General features: G+C 37.8%; 1 protein-coding gene across 1 annotated transcript; it reads left to right on the top strand.

Annotated features, from left to right (window-relative positions):
• The first annotated feature begins 245 nt into the window (after window positions 1-245).
• On the top strand, window positions 246-4,019 carry LOC120172962 (potassium channel KAT1-like). The gene is given in 12 exon segments (XM_039180278.1): window positions 246-439; window positions 521-736; window positions 847-1,002; window positions 1,108-1,165; window positions 1,261-1,578; window positions 1,944-2,183; window positions 2,380-2,478; window positions 2,572-2,604; window positions 2,696-2,881; window positions 2,965-3,469; window positions 3,472-3,597; window positions 3,813-4,019. Coding segments are annotated over 12 exon segments (2,253 nt in total). The 5' UTR covers window positions 246-260; the 3' UTR covers window positions 3,950-4,019.
• Window positions 4,020-19,286: the final 15,267 nt, after the last annotated feature.

The raw sequence follows: 19,286 nt of genomic DNA on the forward strand, positions 1-19,286 counted from the left end.
GAAACAAGATCGCTAATTTGACTCACTTGTCCAACTTTAGCTTCCTCCCTTAGTGACGTTTTAGCTGATCAAGCTTGCATGCCCTTGTTAAATATTTCAGGAGCAAATTGATATAAAGGTGTTAGAAAGGAAAACTAAACCCCTGTTCCTCTTCACATGCTTGCTATATATAAACCATTCCTTTGAGACTTAACCTTGTCAGAAGTTTCATAACCTCCTATTGTAAGTCTAGCTGTAGCCAAAAGGATTCAAACAACTAAATGTCGTTTTCCTGTACCAAAAACTTCTTCCAACGGTTCTGTAATGATGAATTTCAAATGGCCAATGATATTCGTGGCAGTTTCTTCTCAAGCGATCTCCTTCCATCACTTGGGGCCAGAATTAACCAGACAACAAAGCTACGTCGATACATCATTTCCCCTTTCAATCCTCACTATAGGTGATCACCATAGCCATGGTTTACTCAAATATTTCTTTCAATGCATCAAAGCTGTTCCTTATGTCCTACTCATTATTACAGGGCCTGGGAGATGTGGCTGGTTGTTCTAGTCGTTTACTCTTCCTGGATCTGTCCATTCGAGTTTGCATTCTTAACTTATAAGAAAGATGCACTTTTCATTGTTGACAACATTGTCAATGGCTTCTTTGCGGTTGACATCATTCTTACCTTCTTTGTTGCATACCTCGATAGCCAATCTTACCTCCTTGTTGATGATCCCAAGAAGATTGCTATAAGGTAAATGAGATTTTGCAGCATTGATCATAAAGCCGTTTTCAACTAAGAAAATCAATGTTTATCTAATCTTCAAGCAAATAATGGGTTTATATAATCCATCCAACATCTAGGTACCTATCTACCTGGTTTGCCTTCGATGTATGTTCCACCGCTCCATTTCAGTCTCTCAGCCTTATGTTCACAGATCATGGTAGTGAACTGGGGCTCAGGCTACTCAACATGCTCAGACTCTGGCGTTTGCGACGAGTCAGTTCCCTGTTTGCGAGGTTATAACCAGATTCAACCTATGCCTATTCTTTTATTCAAAACTATTAAACTGTTACAAAAGGGGAAAATTACTATATTTACTTACTGGTTTGCTTTACTTACAGACTTGAGAAGGACATCCGCTTCAACTACTTCTGGACTCGGTGCACCAAGCTCATTTCTGTAAGCCACTGGAACTTCCTCTTCTCTCACCTCCATCAGAAATATTGCCTCAGTCATCTGAATATGGGTTATTTTCCCCTTCCGGTTGATTTCAGGTGACCCTGTTTACAGTACATTGTGCTGGATGCTTTAATTATTTGATTGCAGAGAGATACCCTGATCCTTCGAAAACCTGGATTGGTGCAGTATACCCTAATTTCAAAGAGCAGAGTCTCTGGGACAGATATATAACTTCAATTTACTGGTCCATCACAACGCTTACTACAACTGGTTATGGGGATTTGCATGCTGAGAATCCAAGAGAGATGTTATTTGATATATTTTACATGCTGTTTAATTTGGGATTAACAGCTTATCTCATCGGGAACATGACAAACCTCGTAGTTCACTGGACAAGCCGGACCCGTAATTTTGTAAGTACCCTTACACCTTTCAAACTATTTGAAATCATCATTACCCTGCCAGGAGAACTAAACATATTGAATAAGTTTACAGTCGCAGTTGACAGTACTTGCACAACCACACCATTTGTTGTAGGAGAAAAAGTTAGTTTTTGTAAGACAAACATTGCATCTACAGAACATTGTATGACATCAAAAATCAAGTAGGAATACATTGTATGACGTCAAAAATCAAGTAGGAATGCTCAGTATCTTTTAGCTATTTGAGCATTACAAACTTCCAGTCCTAGATTCAACAGCCTTTTCTGTTTGAAGAGGAAGTCATATCTAGCCTGGCAGTGCTAATGACGAAACATTTACCTTTTGTTGTGTTGCAGAGGGATACAATTAGAGCTGCTTCAGAGTTTGCAACACGCAATCAATTACCCTCCCACATACAAGATCAAATGTTGTCACACATATGCTTAAGATTCAAAACAGAAGGATTGAAACAGCAAGAGACCTTGAATAGTTTGCCAAAAGCCATTCGCTCTAGCATTGCACAGTATCTCTTCTTCCACATTGTGCAGAAAGTTTACCTCTTCCGAGGAGTTTCTCATGACTTCCTGTTTCAGTTGGTAATACTTCTCATGCTACCTATATTTCTCCATATTATTCTCGTTTTAGGATAAAATAGTATATTAAATAACAAGGCCAGGGCAATGGAAAGATCCATAAATTTTGGTGTATTTTGAGTCAATGGTACACATACACCAGTTTGACTTTGAATTTCATTTTCACAAGATGCTAATGCAATTTACTACTCTGTCAAAGGTGACAGAAATGGATGCCGAGTATTTCCCACCCAAAGAAGATGTCATTCTGCAGTATGAAGCCCCAACAGATCTCTATATACTTGTCTCAGGAGCAGTTGTAAGTAGCCTTGTCCTGATCTGTGCATAAATATAAACTAAACAACGCCAATCTCTTACATTAATTTGGTGACTGGTTGATTCCTGATTGCAGAACTTAATCTCCCATGCTGATGAGCAAGATCAGGTGAGATATTATTTTAACATGTACAATATTCTTCTTTACGGTAAATCAACAACACTACAAAAAGTTTACCATGTCCAAACATGGTTTACAGATTATCGGAAAGTTAGCAGCAGGGGATATGTTTGGAGAGATTGGAGTTCTATGTTATAGGCCACAGCCATACACAGTAAGGACCACAGAGCTTTGTCAGATACTACGACTGAATGGAACTTCACTAATGAGCAGCATACAAGTAAATATGGAAGCTGGGAATGCCATTATGCGTAATCTTTACATGGTAAATATTCCTCATATAACTTCTAGAGTAATGAACCATTATGATTGTTATGAACAGTCGGAAGTGATGGTTTGTTCTCACAGAAATTAAATGGTCTAGAGAGCAGCAGCTTTGACCAGCTCAATGTAGGAGCAGTAAGAGGAAGTTGTTCGGACACTGGATTTAAAGAGCAACCACAGAGATATGGATCAAACAAAGAAGCAATAGACATAGATTTCTTGGGATCAAATGCTACAGAGAAGAATCAAACAAGTAGATATTCAGATAATGGAATTTCAACAGCAAAGAATGGCCAAACAGCTCTCCATGATGCTGTTCGCAAGGGGCACATTGAAATGGTTAAGATTTTGCTTGAAGGAGGAGCAAGTGTAAATAAACTAGATGCAAGAGGAAGGACACCAAAAGCATTGGCAGAGCAGCAAGAAAACAAGAGCATATATGATCTCTTACTGAGTTATGAAAACAAAAGAAAGAAAGATGAACATATGATAGAGATTATAGGGCCAGAAACAGCCGATGGCCCTAAGAATAGTCAAAGAAAACATAGAAGTGAGACTCAAAATTTCTTCAAACCGCACAATTATAAAGAGTAACAATAGTGACCAAGAAAAGAGTTACTATTCACATGCAGTTCCAGAGAAGTAGTACGTCAAGCAGACAACTTGGAAAGTTGATACTCCTACCGGATTCAATACAAGAGCTGCTCAGAGTGGCTGGTAAGTCTGGCAGAAAAGAGCACTTGAAAAAACCTGAAATGATTAAAAAAAATGTTAAGTCAACTTCATATGTGACTAGAATCCAAATAGGTTAAAGAAAATAAATAATTAAAGGGAACTTTTTAAACCGTTAACAGGAAGCATAAAACCACCTTTGTTTATTTGCCTGCTGTTGCTTTATTTATTTCTCATTCCATAACCTTGTGAAACTGCAGGCGAAAAGTTTGGATGCTACACATTTAAGAAAGTTGTTAATGCTGAGAATGCCGAAATAGTTGATATAGATGTCATTCGGGATGGTGACCATCTGTTTCTCCTTCAAAATGAAGGTGAAAATGTACGTTCAGTGTGACCTGATGATAATAAATGGCCACTCATTCGTTATAGATGCATAGCTTGTAACCTTGAGGCAGTACCAATGACAATAAAATACCAAAAAAAAACATAACAGGATCAGTTGATTTGGGACCTACGATCACAACTATGCTGTTAAATCAGAGAAGTCAATTACATCTGGCCAATTCCCCATCCTCGCATAACCTCAAAAATTGTCTATCAGAACGAACACAAGTTTCAATTCTGTCATGACTAGGTGGATTGGGTAAATGCCAACAAAACTTTTCTTTGTGGTCGACTAAATGGAGACCAACTCAATGATGCGTTAAACACATGTAAAAGTTGAGCCACTGCCTTGTTAATCTAGGTCCTAGGCAAGTAGCATGGAATACCTTCATAACAAGGCAAAGTAAGGTAAAATTGGGTACTTGTAAGTAGGCACAGGTGAAATCCAACTTTACATTTTGTTCTCTCGCTTTCCATATTCCTTAACATTACTTGTTTAGTTTTCCAGTAATATTAACCCAACTTTTCATTTGGCTATAATCAAGGAGGAAGCCCCGGCTACTCTCCTCCAAAGCATTTTATACCTGATGCAACACCGATTACTTATATTCTTCATTAGTCCTAACATGAAGTCTTTTTGTGTGAGTCAACATTAGAAGTGCTACGCCAAAGTCCCTCTAAAAAAACTTTATTGCACTTAAACTTGTGCATAAGCACCTCCAGTACTAGTAAGGCGTAATCACCTGGACTAGAACATGGTCCACATTAAAATGTTTAGCATAAAAATAAGACTTCTAAATAATGCAGACTATTTATTTTAGCCATTTTTTCACAACAAACACTTAAGTGATACAGAAGATAGATTCTCAGTGGTCAATACCTACAAAGAGTAACTATTTTTATGCTCCAAGCATCAAACAAAAAGCAGATCTCATACATCAAGCAATTAACTAGTGATTTGGGGGGGAAAATAGATGCTCCAATCAGATCTCTGAACTTTCTCAGCCTTTGGGTTAAGAACGTGTGCCGCCAGCTTCATGGTCCATACCATGAAGTTCAGGGCCATATAACCAAAAGGTTAGATCTTAAAGCTCCACAAGCTATATTTAGTATCAAGCTTAACAGAACTTAAACCAGACTCTAAGATTTCTCCAAACGATTAGGAATTTCTTTGTTCTAATCTCCTCACTAATGCTTTTCTATTTCAACACTTTCACACTGATCGCTTTCGCCATCACATTAAAACTACATGAAGATAGAGATCCTCAAATCCTCTAAAGCAGTTTCAACTCGAAAGGAACAAATTCCAGGCAATTTCAACTTGAAAGGAACAAATTCCATTACATCTATATAAAAATGGCAAATCAGGTAAACCAAATAAAGGAGAAAAAAAAAAGAGGGAGACGTAATACCTAGAAGAAAGATTTGTGGGGGGAACTTAGCGTTATAGTACCGAACATCTTTTATCGAACAAGCAAGCGATGTCGACATCCTCGAAATCTCTGATCTATTTATTCCTTTTCAAAATTTACCAGTTCGGGTAGGGATTTCCCCTAGTTTGATCGGAAAAGAAAATGCAAGAAAGCGAGGGAAATTTTATTTTTGGGCGGGAAAAACCGTTCGCGTTACCGGAGAAGGCGGTTGCGGGTTTTTTATTTAAGGCAACAACGAGACGAGGAGGGACAGAAAAAGATGAATTTAAAAAAAATTGCAATATTGATGCAAATTGAAATGAAATTTGTTTTTATTTAATGTATAATTTTTATAACATACTTTAAATTTAAAGTAGTAAAAAATACCAATTATTTTTAATACTCGAATTCGAAATATCAATGAAAAACAATAGTTTTTGACTATGAGGTTACTCGATTTGTGTGTGAAATTAACTGTATGATAATATTATATAATGATATATTGGAGATTTCATTAGAACTACTATTTTAGAATTTAAACACTAATCCGATTATATATAATGTAATTAACCCAAAGAACTTTTACTAAATCTAAAAAAGAATGATTGTATTCTTTTTCTCTTTTTATATTTTTTATAAGGTAAAGACAAATAATCTTCAATTATCGGGTGTTATTTTCCTAAGTACTATTATTATTAAAAGTTTTAAAATAGTTTCCAACTATAGGACGATGTTTTGTTTAGTCATTCGACTATTAAAAGTTATAAAATATTCACATGATTATTCATATGTTTTAAACTCATTATTGTTCTTTAAAAAATTGGTGATTGTATGAATTGGATGTTAACATGTTAACTATGAATATGAGAAAATTTGATCCAATAACCATTTGAGTTGTATTTTATGGATTGACTCTCCGTTTATATTATGTCGTTAAGTTAGTACTTGAAACATTATGTCGTCGAGTCGGTGTTTGAAAATATCGAAGGTGTTAGTAGACATCATTAAAATATGATTTTATTAAACCTCAATCAACGTATTAATATTCAACTTATACTATCGTCAATTTTTTAACAAAAAAATGATGAATTTGGAATAGAGAAAATCGCCTCAGTGACCAAAAATGCCTTATAATATACGATTTTAACCAACTTTTTTCGGATTTGCCAAAATGACCAACAAAATCGCAATGCGATCGCTAATTCGCAACGCGATCTCCATTATCGCAAATTCGCGTTGCATTTCGCGTTGCGATAGTTGGAAATCGCGTTGCGATAGTCTACAGTGTCGTTGCGATTTTCCCAATTCGCAATGCGAATAAGTAAATCGCAACGCGAATTGGGAAAATCGCAATGCGATACTGACTATCGCAATGCGATACTGACTATCGCAATGCGATAATACAAAATCGCAACGAGATACTGACTTTCGCAACGCGATTTACATAGCGCCATTCGTATTAACGCGTATTTTTTTTTCAAATTCCAAACACGAATTTTTTCTTAATAAATCGGAAACTGAACCGTCCACAGTAATCGCAACTCATAACCTCAAACCCAAAATCACAACACTCAGTCCCATCTCCATCTCTCACTCTCTACGGCGAAATCCGTCCCCATCTCCGAAGATTTCCGTCCCCATCGCCGGGGAAATCCCTCACAACCATTCACAGTCAAAAATCTCTCACAATCATTCAGAAATGGAAAATCAACCTCCGAGGGTTAGTTTTTTTATTTTTATTTTGAAATTTTTGCATTATTTTAGGTTTTTCATATTGATATTGATGATAAGTTTACTGGTAATTTCAATAATAGATTAACAATTTCACTTAGATTTCTTATTAAATTCATTCGATTGCTGCCAATACTGCTAAACTGTTTAGCCTGTGAAGTTAGTATTTGTCTTTGTTTTGTCTTTTGGTTGAAGTAATGCAGAAGAAGAATAGTTTCGAGAATGAAAATCGCAACGCGGAAATAACTATCGCAACGAGAGAATCGCAACGCGAAATAAAAGGCAACGCGAAACCAAAATCGCATTGCGATTTTCATTTCGCGTTGCGATTTTCATTTCGCGTTGCGATTTTTATTTCGCGTTGCGATTCTCTCGTCGCGATAGTCATTTCGCGTTGCGATTCTCTCGTTGCGATAGTCATTTCCGCGTTGCGATTCTCATTATCTCGTTGCGATTTTCATTTCAACCAAAAGACAAAACAGTGTTGCAAATTTTAGTTTCAAGAATAAACTACTATTTATGTTTATTGTTTTTGGTATATCTTAACAGTGTAGTTTTTGGTATATCTAACTTGGTATGTTTATTGTTTTTGTAGAAATTTTTTTCGGCTTCATTGACATTAAGGAATAAAGTTAGCCTAGCCACTACAATTGCTTCGAAGCTTTCACCTGCACAAAGAAAATTGTTTGAAGAAACCTGCTTCGGGCCATGGCTGAGAGTACAGCATCCGGGTGGAGATGCTAATTTGACCCATTTGTGGCTTCAGACCATGACTAGCGATCTACCCGACAATATACAACGTGGTGAGGAAGAGATATGGTTTCATTTTCCACCGGCGTATACTTGTTTTGGGCAGAAGGAGTTCTGCTTAATCACTGGTCTACGATTCGGACACGATGATGTAGGCTGGTACACTCGTCATATCACCCGCCCATCATGGTTATCCAGGGTTTTTCCTGATGAGTCAATAGAGAAGCCGAACTTACACGTCGACGATATGAAGAAATTGTTTAATAAGAAAGATGGTTTTACTCGGATGAATGACGTCGATGTTGTCCGAGTATGCCTTCTACTACTTTTGTATGCCGGCTTTTTAGGCAGAGAGGCCAGACAACCTATTCCTCAGGAGCTAATATTATTGGTAGGGGACCTAAATGCATGGAATCTGATTCCGTGGGGTTCGTATATATAGAAAGCTACATGGACTAAGTTGTCATCTGCCTTTAATGACCGCAAAAGTTTGCGGGGCGATGGGTCGAAATACACTTTGTCAGGCTTTGTTTGGGCCTTTAAGGTAAGAATTTCTATATAATGTTTTCAAAATTATAATTAATTATTTAACAATTACTAATGTTTGTTATTATATTGTTTGTAGATTTGGATATTCGAAAGCCTTTCCCGCCATGAAGACATATGCAATAAAAACTTCAAATGATATTCCCAGGGCTATTTCCTAGAAGAGGAAACGTCTGTTGGATTGGGAAGACTTAATACCATATGCGACAATAAATAATGTAAGTTAACACAAATACTATCATATATAAACAAGTTATTAATAGTAGACGTTTAACTTTATTTGAGTTTTTATATTTTTAGGAGGCCAACATTCCATTAATTAGACTGACACCCACGGAGGCTGAGCTTGCCACTGATTGGTGGCAAGCTAGTCAGCGTTTTCTTGATGGCACGAATGATGAGCAGCCTCCACTTCCTCCACTTCGAGAGCCATCACCTCACCCAGAGCCATCACCTGATCGACCCGACTATACACCTCTACAACGAGAGCTATCACCTATCCCGTCACATCATCGAGCCTCTTCTCCACCATCACCTCATGATAGGCGACCGGTAAAGATGCCACGACTTCTATCTCCCTGTTCTCCACCTCCACGGGATGAGTCAAGGGAGTTACGTGATGAGGTCAATGCCTTGCGTGAGGAGATCGGTACTCTACTCGATAACGATGGTGCATGGCGTGTGGAGGTGTCTACTTTACGTGGTGAGGTTGCCGCTCTACGTGAGATGGTAGTATCGTTGCAGAATGAGGTTCATACTCTACGCAACGAGGTAAGTTTAAGATTTTCCATATTTAACTTGATGATAAATTTACTCGTAATTTCACTTAAATTAACCATTTCACTTAGATTGCTTAGTAAATTTATTCGGTTGCTGCCAAAACTGCTAAACTGTTTATTAACACTGTGAAGTTAGTATTTGTCTTTTTGTTTTGTCTTTTGGTTGAAGTAAATTTATTCGGTTGCTGCCAATTCTGCTAAACTGTGTATTCTTTAACACTGTGAAGTTAGTATTTGTCTTTGTTTTGTCTTTTGGTTGAAAGTTTGAAATATATTTGTCTTTGTTTTCACTGTTTAAATATCATGTATGTTTATTTACTGATATTTGTATTTAATTATTTAGCGGACCGATAAGGTGGATGCTTTACGTCGGGTTTTTCTTGCACGACAAAGTTCACGCATCAGACGGCGTGCACGTGCTATTAAGTCTCCGTATACCCCAATAGTGCGAAGACACCGCAAGAAGAAGCCCGACTCGCCTGTCATCCCTCAAGAGTCCACTCCTATTGTTGAAAAGGCCCCTATCATTCCTCGAGAGTCCCCTCCCACCGTTCAAGAGGCCATTGTCATCGTTGAAGAGGTCCATCCCACCATTCAAGAGCCCGATTCACATGGCGTCATATGTAGGATTCTTGAGAAACCCTCTGACGTGCCGGACATGATGGATTCAAGTTGGCTCTCGTATGAGTTACCGGCCAGTACCATACCGGTATCTGAAGTGGAGAGGAAACAACTACCGGACACAATTCTGGATAACACCCTTTGGGCTAAGACCGCAGTTGATTTTTATCTACATGAGCGAAGCCAGGGGTGTTTAACTGACATATGCAAGCTCAATGATGATATCTATTTGTTGCTTGATCGGTCTTGGTGGGGCGTATTATTAGGGGTCGAAGACAATGGCTATTTCGATGGAGGGGTAAGTCTTATATTTTTCTTATATTTTAATTTAATTATTTTTTTGTAAATTTATGTAAGTTACTAATGTATGTCTTTTTTGTAAAACAGCATATCGATGCGTGGGTGTCACGTCTTCTAATAATTAGGAAACTTAAGGAAAATAAAAGAAATACACGATATACAATTATGCCGACGTCTTTTAACGCCGTTCACTTGAAGAATCAACGAGATGAATCATTTGCGTTGGGCAATGGACAAGCTAAACTTTATCCTGCATGGTGGGAGGTCAATAAGGTTAGTGTTTATTTTAGATTGAGTTTAAAGGTATTCATAAATAAGTGCGCAAATGAATGAATTATTACTTATGATTGCAGGTGTTTATCCCTGTTTTGGAACGTAACCATTGGCTTCTCGTCGAGCTTCAGATCCCATCCCTTAAGGCAATAGTATATGACAGCATGATAAATTACATATCATTGGCTGATTTAAGAGATATTATTAAGGGATGGAGCTATTATTTGGCTAAATTCTTGGATGCGATAAATTATTGGACTCGTTCTGGAAACAAGAAGCCAAAGAAGCTCAATATTACAGTTAGCAGAGACGAGACCGCACCACAACAAACGAAAGGACCCAGAGGGGATTGTGGTCCTCTCGTATGCTTGGCGTTGGACCGTTTGATCACAGGAAGTATAAAGTATCTACCTCCCACCGATATAGATAGAGCTGCAGTAGGCTTGTGGTTTCGACATTATATGGCTAGATCGATATATACGAGACGCTGCCTACCTGCATCCGCGTTATAAAAATGTCCATAAACAATTGGTATGTTTATAGGCTTGTGGTTTGAAAATGTTTGGTTAAGTACCTAGAATTCAATAATTTGCTGTTTGTAGGTTTTAGATGTGTAGAAAGTGTTGTTTGAGCAAATGTTTGGATTATGCAGGTTAATCTCAGAAGTGAGCTGCGTGAAAATGATGTATGGCTGCAAAAGTTGATTCAATAGTAGAAGTGTTATTTTCTCTAATAATTATTGCTTATTTTTTGATTGTTTAATTGATTTGTAAAAGTTGATTTGTTTAATTGATGTTAACATAATTCTTATTTGTGCTTGTTTAATTGATTGAAATGTAATGGTTGATTTTGTTGATTTCAATCTGCATTATGTTGAAGGCAAAAAGTACTATCGCAATGCGAAATGAAAATCGCAATGAGAGAATCGCAACGCGATGAAAATCGCAACGCGAAATTAAATTCGCGTTGCGATTTTCATTTCGCATTGCGATTCCCTCGTTGCGATTTTCATTTTGCATTGCGAAATTAGCGTTGCGATTTTCATTTCGCATTGCGATTCTCTCGTTGCGATTTTCATTTCGCATTGCGATAGTAATTTCCGCGTTGCGATAGACATTAAGATGATTGCCTATTAAGTGATAACAACTGAACAGATCATAGCAATTTTCAAACTCAAGTTACTAATACATGCCTAACTGAAAATGTTAAAAGTTCACACATAAAATCTACATAATACAACGTTTGCATTTAAAAATCACCTAAGTTAACAGTCCAAAAGGTGAAGCCAGTTGTGATTGGGATTTTAAAGATGATTGCGATTTTGATTGCCTTTTTCTTGACACCATATGAGCTTTGGATTTTGATGATGATCCATATTTTGGTAGAGGAAAAGATGATTGTGATGGCACTGGTGATCCACATGTCAACCTTGTATGACCACTTTCCTTGCACCGACTACATGTGGATCTCTTCTTCTCTTCACCCTTAGACGATATACGATCGTGACTTTTTGATCGGCCAGGTAGCCTTCTGTCCATGGCTGGTGGCAAAATTGTTTGTAAGTCATCTGGTATGTCCCACTCAGAAGGATGTGGAATAGGGTAGACAATCTCGGTATAAGTCTGTCGATATACTTCTGTAGTGTAGCAATCCATAGCGTATGTGCTTGAATCATCTTGGTTTAGATGAAGAGCAACTTTTATAACATGGCCACACGGATAACCAGATGTTTGTCATTTCATACAACTACACGTCCTTGCATTTAGATCGACAAGCCCATTTAAGTTATTATCCAGTACTTAAAACAAAGTGTTTGAACATGGTTCAACTCTCCATGACGTTGACTTCACAACACGTTTCGTTATCTTTTTTTCAGTCCATGGTGTAACACGATGTTCCAATGTTCCTGTAAATTTAAATAAATAATACTTAGTAAAATATATGATAAGTTACGAATTCAAAGAAATAATACTGTATGGTTTCTTTTCTTGTAGTACCACTATTGAATATAGGCTCGAAAAAACTCCATTAACATAGTAATGGGTAATTTCCGGGAATGACGACTTAGAGCGTTGATTGATTCTGCACTATTAGACGGCATGAAACCATATCTTGCTCCAAGTTAATGTACTCTTGACCATCTTTCAAACCCGACATATTCTAGTGTTTGAGCTCACTGAGGCAAAACACGTCTTAAACAGTTTATATGCTTATTGAAATCCACTTCCCGATAAGCCTTTACAACCTTCCAGTATATCCATTTGTGCTTTTTTATACCAACAGACCTTGATTTTAGATTTCTATACAAATGAACACCACAAAGTCCATGAAAAGCATCTGGGAAACACCTTCTAACAGCGTTGTCAATTGAGTTTGCCTTATCGGATATGATTGTCAGATTGCTAATAGGACCTATACAATCCCTAAGATGCCCCATAAACCATGTCCATGAATTAGAGGTTTCAGATTTGCCAACCCCGTAAGCTATTGGCAATATCCCATTGTTAGCATCCATGGCTACTGCTAATAAGTTTACTCCAAGGTATCGACCTTTCAAATGTGCTCCGTCAACTATAATAACTGGGCGCATGCAAGTAATAAACGAACGAATCTACAAAATAATATACACAAGAAATATAATCATTTAAATGTGAAATGCATGTAACTAACAGAAATGAGTCAACAGAATTATATTGATTTACTAACCGTAGCACCAATGGCGATAAACAGCAACTCAAAGCGTCCATCTCTATCTGTTTTGATATGAGTTACCGACCCAGGATTTTTCAGCTTTAAATTGTGACAATAAGCCGGCAGTTAGGCAAACGATGCTTCTGGCGACCCCCTCAACAATTCCAAGGCATAACATTTGGCTCTCCAAGCTTGAGAATATGATATACTAATATTGAACCGAGCATTCATGTCAGTCATAATTTCATGTCCCCGATATACCCTGCCATTCAAAAACATTAACTCAGCCAGAAAACCACCCAACACCTTTTTGTTTGCCTGTCTATGGTTAGGAAAAACTTGGGTTCTTGAACATGTATGTTTATCAATAAAAGTCCTAACTTGAAACATTTCGCAATCTTTTATCCTCTTTGCAATCATACGCCACGTACAGTTTTTGTCAATCATACACCTTGTTTCGAAACGATCTTTGCTTGATTTGTTAACTTTTAGTTGATAGCCATCTTCCACACATTTCGTATACAAAGCTATCTTCAAGTCTTCCTTTGTATCAAAACAATCATCTTTCTTGATACGAATAACTTTTGTTTAACAATCAACTGCTTTCTTTGCCAACTCTTCTTCCGGTAGCTGAAGTAATTCTGGCATATTCCAGTTATACTCCCGTGGCATTTTATTTTCTTCGGGGACTTTTTTCTTCTTTTTCTTCTTCAGGATTATATGAATTACAGAATGGATGTTCAACATGTTCATTCACAGTCGTAACTTCCTCCTCATTATCATCAACAACATCTTCCTCGGCAACGGGTGTTTCATCATCAAAATTCAGGTATTGACCAATATCAAAATCATTACACGCAGGGTCTGTTTCTTCTTCTGAAACATCATCAAAATCTGAGTATTGACCAATATCAAAATCCGGGTATTGACCAAGATCAAATTTTGAATACTGACTAGTACTCACAATTTTGTCTCTTGGCTCATCATCGTATAATTGGTCAATACGAAAACCGGAATTTGGTGCTGAAAGTTGATTTGGATTTGGATTAGAGAAAGGTTGTGGGTTTTGAGACCCACTTAGTTGATTACTACCCGCTACTGACCCAACAATACTACTTCTAGGTTCAACAACATACAATGTAACATCATCACTTGAAACATTAATGTAAGCAATGAATCGTTCAACATCTTCATTGTCGGTTAACAAATAAACTTTACCATTTCTCTGATAAGATAGCCTAAATCCACTTAGGGGCTCTAAATTCAATTTCTTTGAAACACGTAACATTAGAGTTTCATAAGTTAACTTCTTTATGACAGTTTTAGTTGAAGATTCATGGGTAAAGGCATATATTGTAAAACACCATGAACATTCTCCCATGACCCTCCAAAACACAAATCTATCCAAACATGATCAACATTAGATGATTTCATGGTTGTAAATTAATTTACTAAACAAACGAGATGCGAAACTAAGACTTGTTGCCGGATGGGGAAGGATGTCGTAGGATATAGGAACGGATGTCGCCGGAGAGAGTGATAGATAGAGATGGAATGAGTTGCGATTTAGGGATTTAGGTTATGAGTTGTTGCTGCTGCGTAAATATATACACAAAAAATTTGGCTTGCGAAACTAAAACCTGTTGCGAACTTTGAAACTCGCATTGCGATTCTGTATTATCTCGTTGCAAAAGTCAGAATCGCGTTGCGAAAGTCAGAATCGCGTTGCGAAAGGCAATCATTTGACCATCGTAATGCGAAATGCAAATCGCAACGACAGAATCGCAATACGAAATGAAAAAGGAGTATATATGTTAACAAAACTTGCATTATGTGTATTTTATGTGTGCACTTTTAACATTTTCAGTTAGGCATGTATTAGTAACTTGAGTTTGAACATTGCTATGATCTGTTCAGTTGTTATCACTTATTAGACATTCATTTGACTATCGCAACGCGAAAATGGCTATCGCAACGCGAAATGGCTATCGCAACGACAAAATCGCAATGCGAAATGAAAATCGCATTGCGATTTTCTCGTTGCGATTTTCATTTCGCATTGCGATTTTCATTTCGCATTGCGATTCTCTCGTTGCGATAGTCAGTTTTGTGTTGCGATAGTCTGTTTTGCCTTCAACATAATACAGATTGAAAATCAACAAATCAACTATTACATTTCAACACAAATAAGAATTATGTGCACATCAATTAAACAAATCAACATTTACAAATCATCTTTTACAAATCAATTAAACAATCAAATAATAATAATAATTCTTATTTCTTCATCAATTATTGAATCAATGAATCAACAACTTTGTGACCCCGTACATCCATTTCACGCAGCTCACTTAAGGATTAACCTGCAGAAACCAAACATTTGCTCAAACAAGACTTCCTACACATCTAAAACCTACAAACAGCAAATTATTGAATTCTAGGTACTTAACCAAACATTTTCAAACCAAAAGGAGTATATATGTTAACAAAACTTGCATTTGACTTACCAATTAACAATGGACACTTTCATAACGCGGATGCAGGTAGGCAGCGTCTCGAATATATTGCTCTAGCCATATAATGCCAAAACCACAAGCCTACTGCAGCTCTATCTCTATCGGTGGGAGGTAAAAACTCTGTGCTTCCCGTCGTCAAACGCGCCAAGCAAAGGCATACGAGAGGACCACAATCCCCTCTGGCTCCCGGCGATTGCTGTGGCGCGGTCTCGTCTCTGACAACTGTGACATTGAACTTCTTTGGCTTCTTGTGTCCAGAATGAGTCCAATAATTAATCCCATCCAAGAATTTAGCCAAATGAGAGCTCAATCCCTTGAAAATATCTCTCAAATCAGACAGTGATATGTAATTGATCATGCTGTCATACACTATTATCTTCAGGGATGAGAGCTGAAGTTGGACGAGAAGCTAGTGACGACGTTCCAAAACATGGATAAACACCTGCAATCATAAGTAATAATTCATTTATTTGCGCACTTATTTATGAACACCTTTAAAAAATTTAAAAAATAAACACTAACCTTATCAACCTCCCACCATGCAGGATAAAGTTTAGCTTGTCCATTGCCCAACGAAAATGATTCATCTCGTTGATTCTTTAAGTGAACTGAGTGAAAAGCCGCCGGCATTATTGTATATAGCGAATTTTTTTTATTTTTCCTAAGCTTCCTTATTATTAGTAGACGTGACACCCACGCATCGATATGCTGTTTTACAAAAAAAATACATATATTAGTGAATTACATTAATTTTTAAACAAATTAATCAAAATCATATATAAGACAAATATAAGACTTACCTCCCCATCCAAATAGCCACTGTCTTCAACCCCTAATAGCACACCCCACCAAGACCGATCAAGCAACAAAAACATTTCATCGTTGAGTTTGCTGATGTCAGTGTAACACCCTTGGCTCCGCTCATGTAGATAAAAATCAACTGCGGTCTTAGCCCAAAGGGTATTATCCACAATTGTTTCCGGTAGTTGTCTCCTCTCCACTTCAGATACCGGAAGGGTACTACCCGGTAACTCATACGAGAGCCAACTCTCATCCATCATGTCCGGAACCGGTGGGGGTTTCTCAATACTTCGATATATTACCCCATGTGAATCGGGCTCTGGAATGGTGGGAGGAACCTCTTCAACGATGACAGTGGCCTCTTGAACGTGGGGGGAATCTTGAGGGAGGATAGGGGCCTCTTGAACGATTGGAGGGGACTCTTGAGGGATGACCGGTGAGTCGGGCTTCTTCTTGCGGAGTCTTCGCACCATTGGGGTAAACGGAGACGTAATAGCACGTCCACGCCGTCTGATGCGTGAACTCCGTCGTGCAAGGAAAACCCGACGTAAAGCATCCACCTTATCGGGCCGCTAAAAAAATTAATACATAAATCAGTAAATAAACAGACATGATATTAAACAAAGACAAATATGTTTCAAACTAGCATTGTATTCACCCAAGTCATTATTCTATCATAGTTCACAAAATGCTCAGATAACATTCCAGAAGTAAGCACTTATATAAACATTTAAAAGGACAACATATATAAATATTCCAGAAGAAGAATAGTTTACTTTCGCAACACGAAACTTAAAATCGCAACGCGAAAATGACTATCGCAATGCAGAAATGGCTATCGCAATGCGAAATGAAAATCGCAACGATAAAATCGCAATGCGAAATGAGATCGCAACGACAAAATCGCAACGCGAAACACAAATCGCATTGCGATTTTCATTTCGCGTTGCGATTTTGTCGTTGCGATTTCATTTTGCATTGCGATTTTGTCGTTGCGATCTTCATTTCGCATTGCGATAGCCATTTCCGCGTTGCGATAGTCATTTTCGTGTTGCGAAAGTAAACTATTCTTCTTATGCAAATTGAAACTTGAATGGATTGCATTACTTCAACCAAAAGACAAAAACAAAACCAAAAACAAATACTAACAAAAACAGTTTAGCAGTATTAGTAGCAACCGAATGAATTACGAGTATGAAAAATCTTAAACTTACCTCGTTGCGTAGAGTATGAACCTTATTCTGCAACGATGCTACCATCTCACGTAGAGTGGCTACCTCACCGCGTAATGTAGACACCTCAACATGCCATGCACCATCGTCTTTGCGTAAAGTACCGACCTCCTCACGCAAGGCATTGACCTCATCACGTAACTCCCCTAACTCATCCCGTTGAGGTGGAGGTGGAGAACAGTGAGATAAACGTCGTGGCATCTTTGCCGGTCGCCTATCTTGCGGTGATGGTGGAGAAGAGGCTCGATGATGTGACAGAATAGGTGATGGCTGTCGTTGTGGAGGTGTATAGCCGGGTCGATCAGATGATGGCTCTGGGTGAGGTGATAGCTCTGGGCGAGGTGATGGCTCCCGAAGTGGAGGCTGCTCATCAACCGTTCCATCAAAAAAACGCTTACTAGCTTACCACCAATCAGTGGCAAGCTCAGCTTCCGTGGGTGTCAGCCTCTGTAGAGGAGTGTTGGCCTCCTAACAATATAAAAGCTCAAACAAAGTTAAACGTGTACTAGTAATAACTTGTTTATAAACATATGGTAGTATTTATGTTAACTTACATTATTTATTGTCATATACCGTAGTAAATCTTCCCATTGCAAGGTCCGTTTCCTCTTCCAGGAAATAGCCCTGGGAATATTATTTGAAGTTTTTATTGCATATGTCTTCATGGCGGGAAAGGCCTCAAATATCCAAATCTACAAACAATATAATAACAAACATTAGTAATTGTTAAATAATTACTTATAATTTTGGAAACATTATATAAAAATTCTTACCTTAAAGGCCCAAATAAAGCATGTCAAAGTGTATTTGGAACCATCGCCATGCAAACTTTTTCGATCATCCAAGGCAGACGATAACTTATTCCATGTAGCTTTCCATAAATACGAGCCCCACGGAAACATGTTCCATGCATTTAGGTCTTCTACCAATTTGATTAGATCATTTGGAATAGGTTGTCTGGCCTCTCTGCCTAAAAAGCCGGTATACAAAAGAATTAGAAGGCATACTCGGACAACGTCGACGTCATCCATCCGAGTAAAACCATCTTTCTTATTCAATAATATCGTCAGGTCTTCCACGTGTAGATTCGGCCTCTCCAGCTCAGGAAAAACCCGGGATAACCATGATGGGCGGGTAATGTGTCTAGTGTACCGACCTACATCATCGTGTCCGAAGCGTAGACCGGTGATTAAGCAAAACTCCTCCCGCCCAAAACACGTATACGCCGGGTGGAAAATCAAACCATATCTCTTCATCACGACGTTGTATAGTATCTGGTAGATCCCTAGTCATGGTTTGAAGAAATAGGTGTGTCAACATCGCATCTCCACCGGGATGTTGTACTTTCAGCCATGGCCCGAAGCAAGTATCCTCAAACATTTTTCTTTGTGCAGGTGAAAGCTTCGACGCAATTGTTTTGGCCAGGCTGACTTTATTTCTTAAGGTTAATTGAGCCAAATAAAAGTTCTACAAAAACAATAAACATACTAAGTTAGATATACCAAAAACTACACTGTGAAGATATACCAAAAACAATAATAAACATAAAGAGTGTAGTTTATTCTTCAAACTTAAATTTGCAACATTGTGAATTTCTTATTTGTCTTTGTTTTTTGGTTGAAGTAATGCAATTCATTCAAGTTTCAATTTGCAGAAGAAGAATAGTTTCTAAAAATGAAAATCGCAACACGAAAA

Source organism: Hibiscus syriacus, unplaced genomic scaffold, assembly GCF_006381635.1.
Source record: "Hibiscus syriacus cultivar Baekdansim isolate YM2019G1 unplaced genomic scaffold, ASM638163v2 tig00111917_pilon, whole genome shotgun sequence".
NCBI classification, from domain to species: Eukaryota; Viridiplantae; Streptophyta; class Magnoliopsida; order Malvales; family Malvaceae; genus Hibiscus; species Hibiscus syriacus.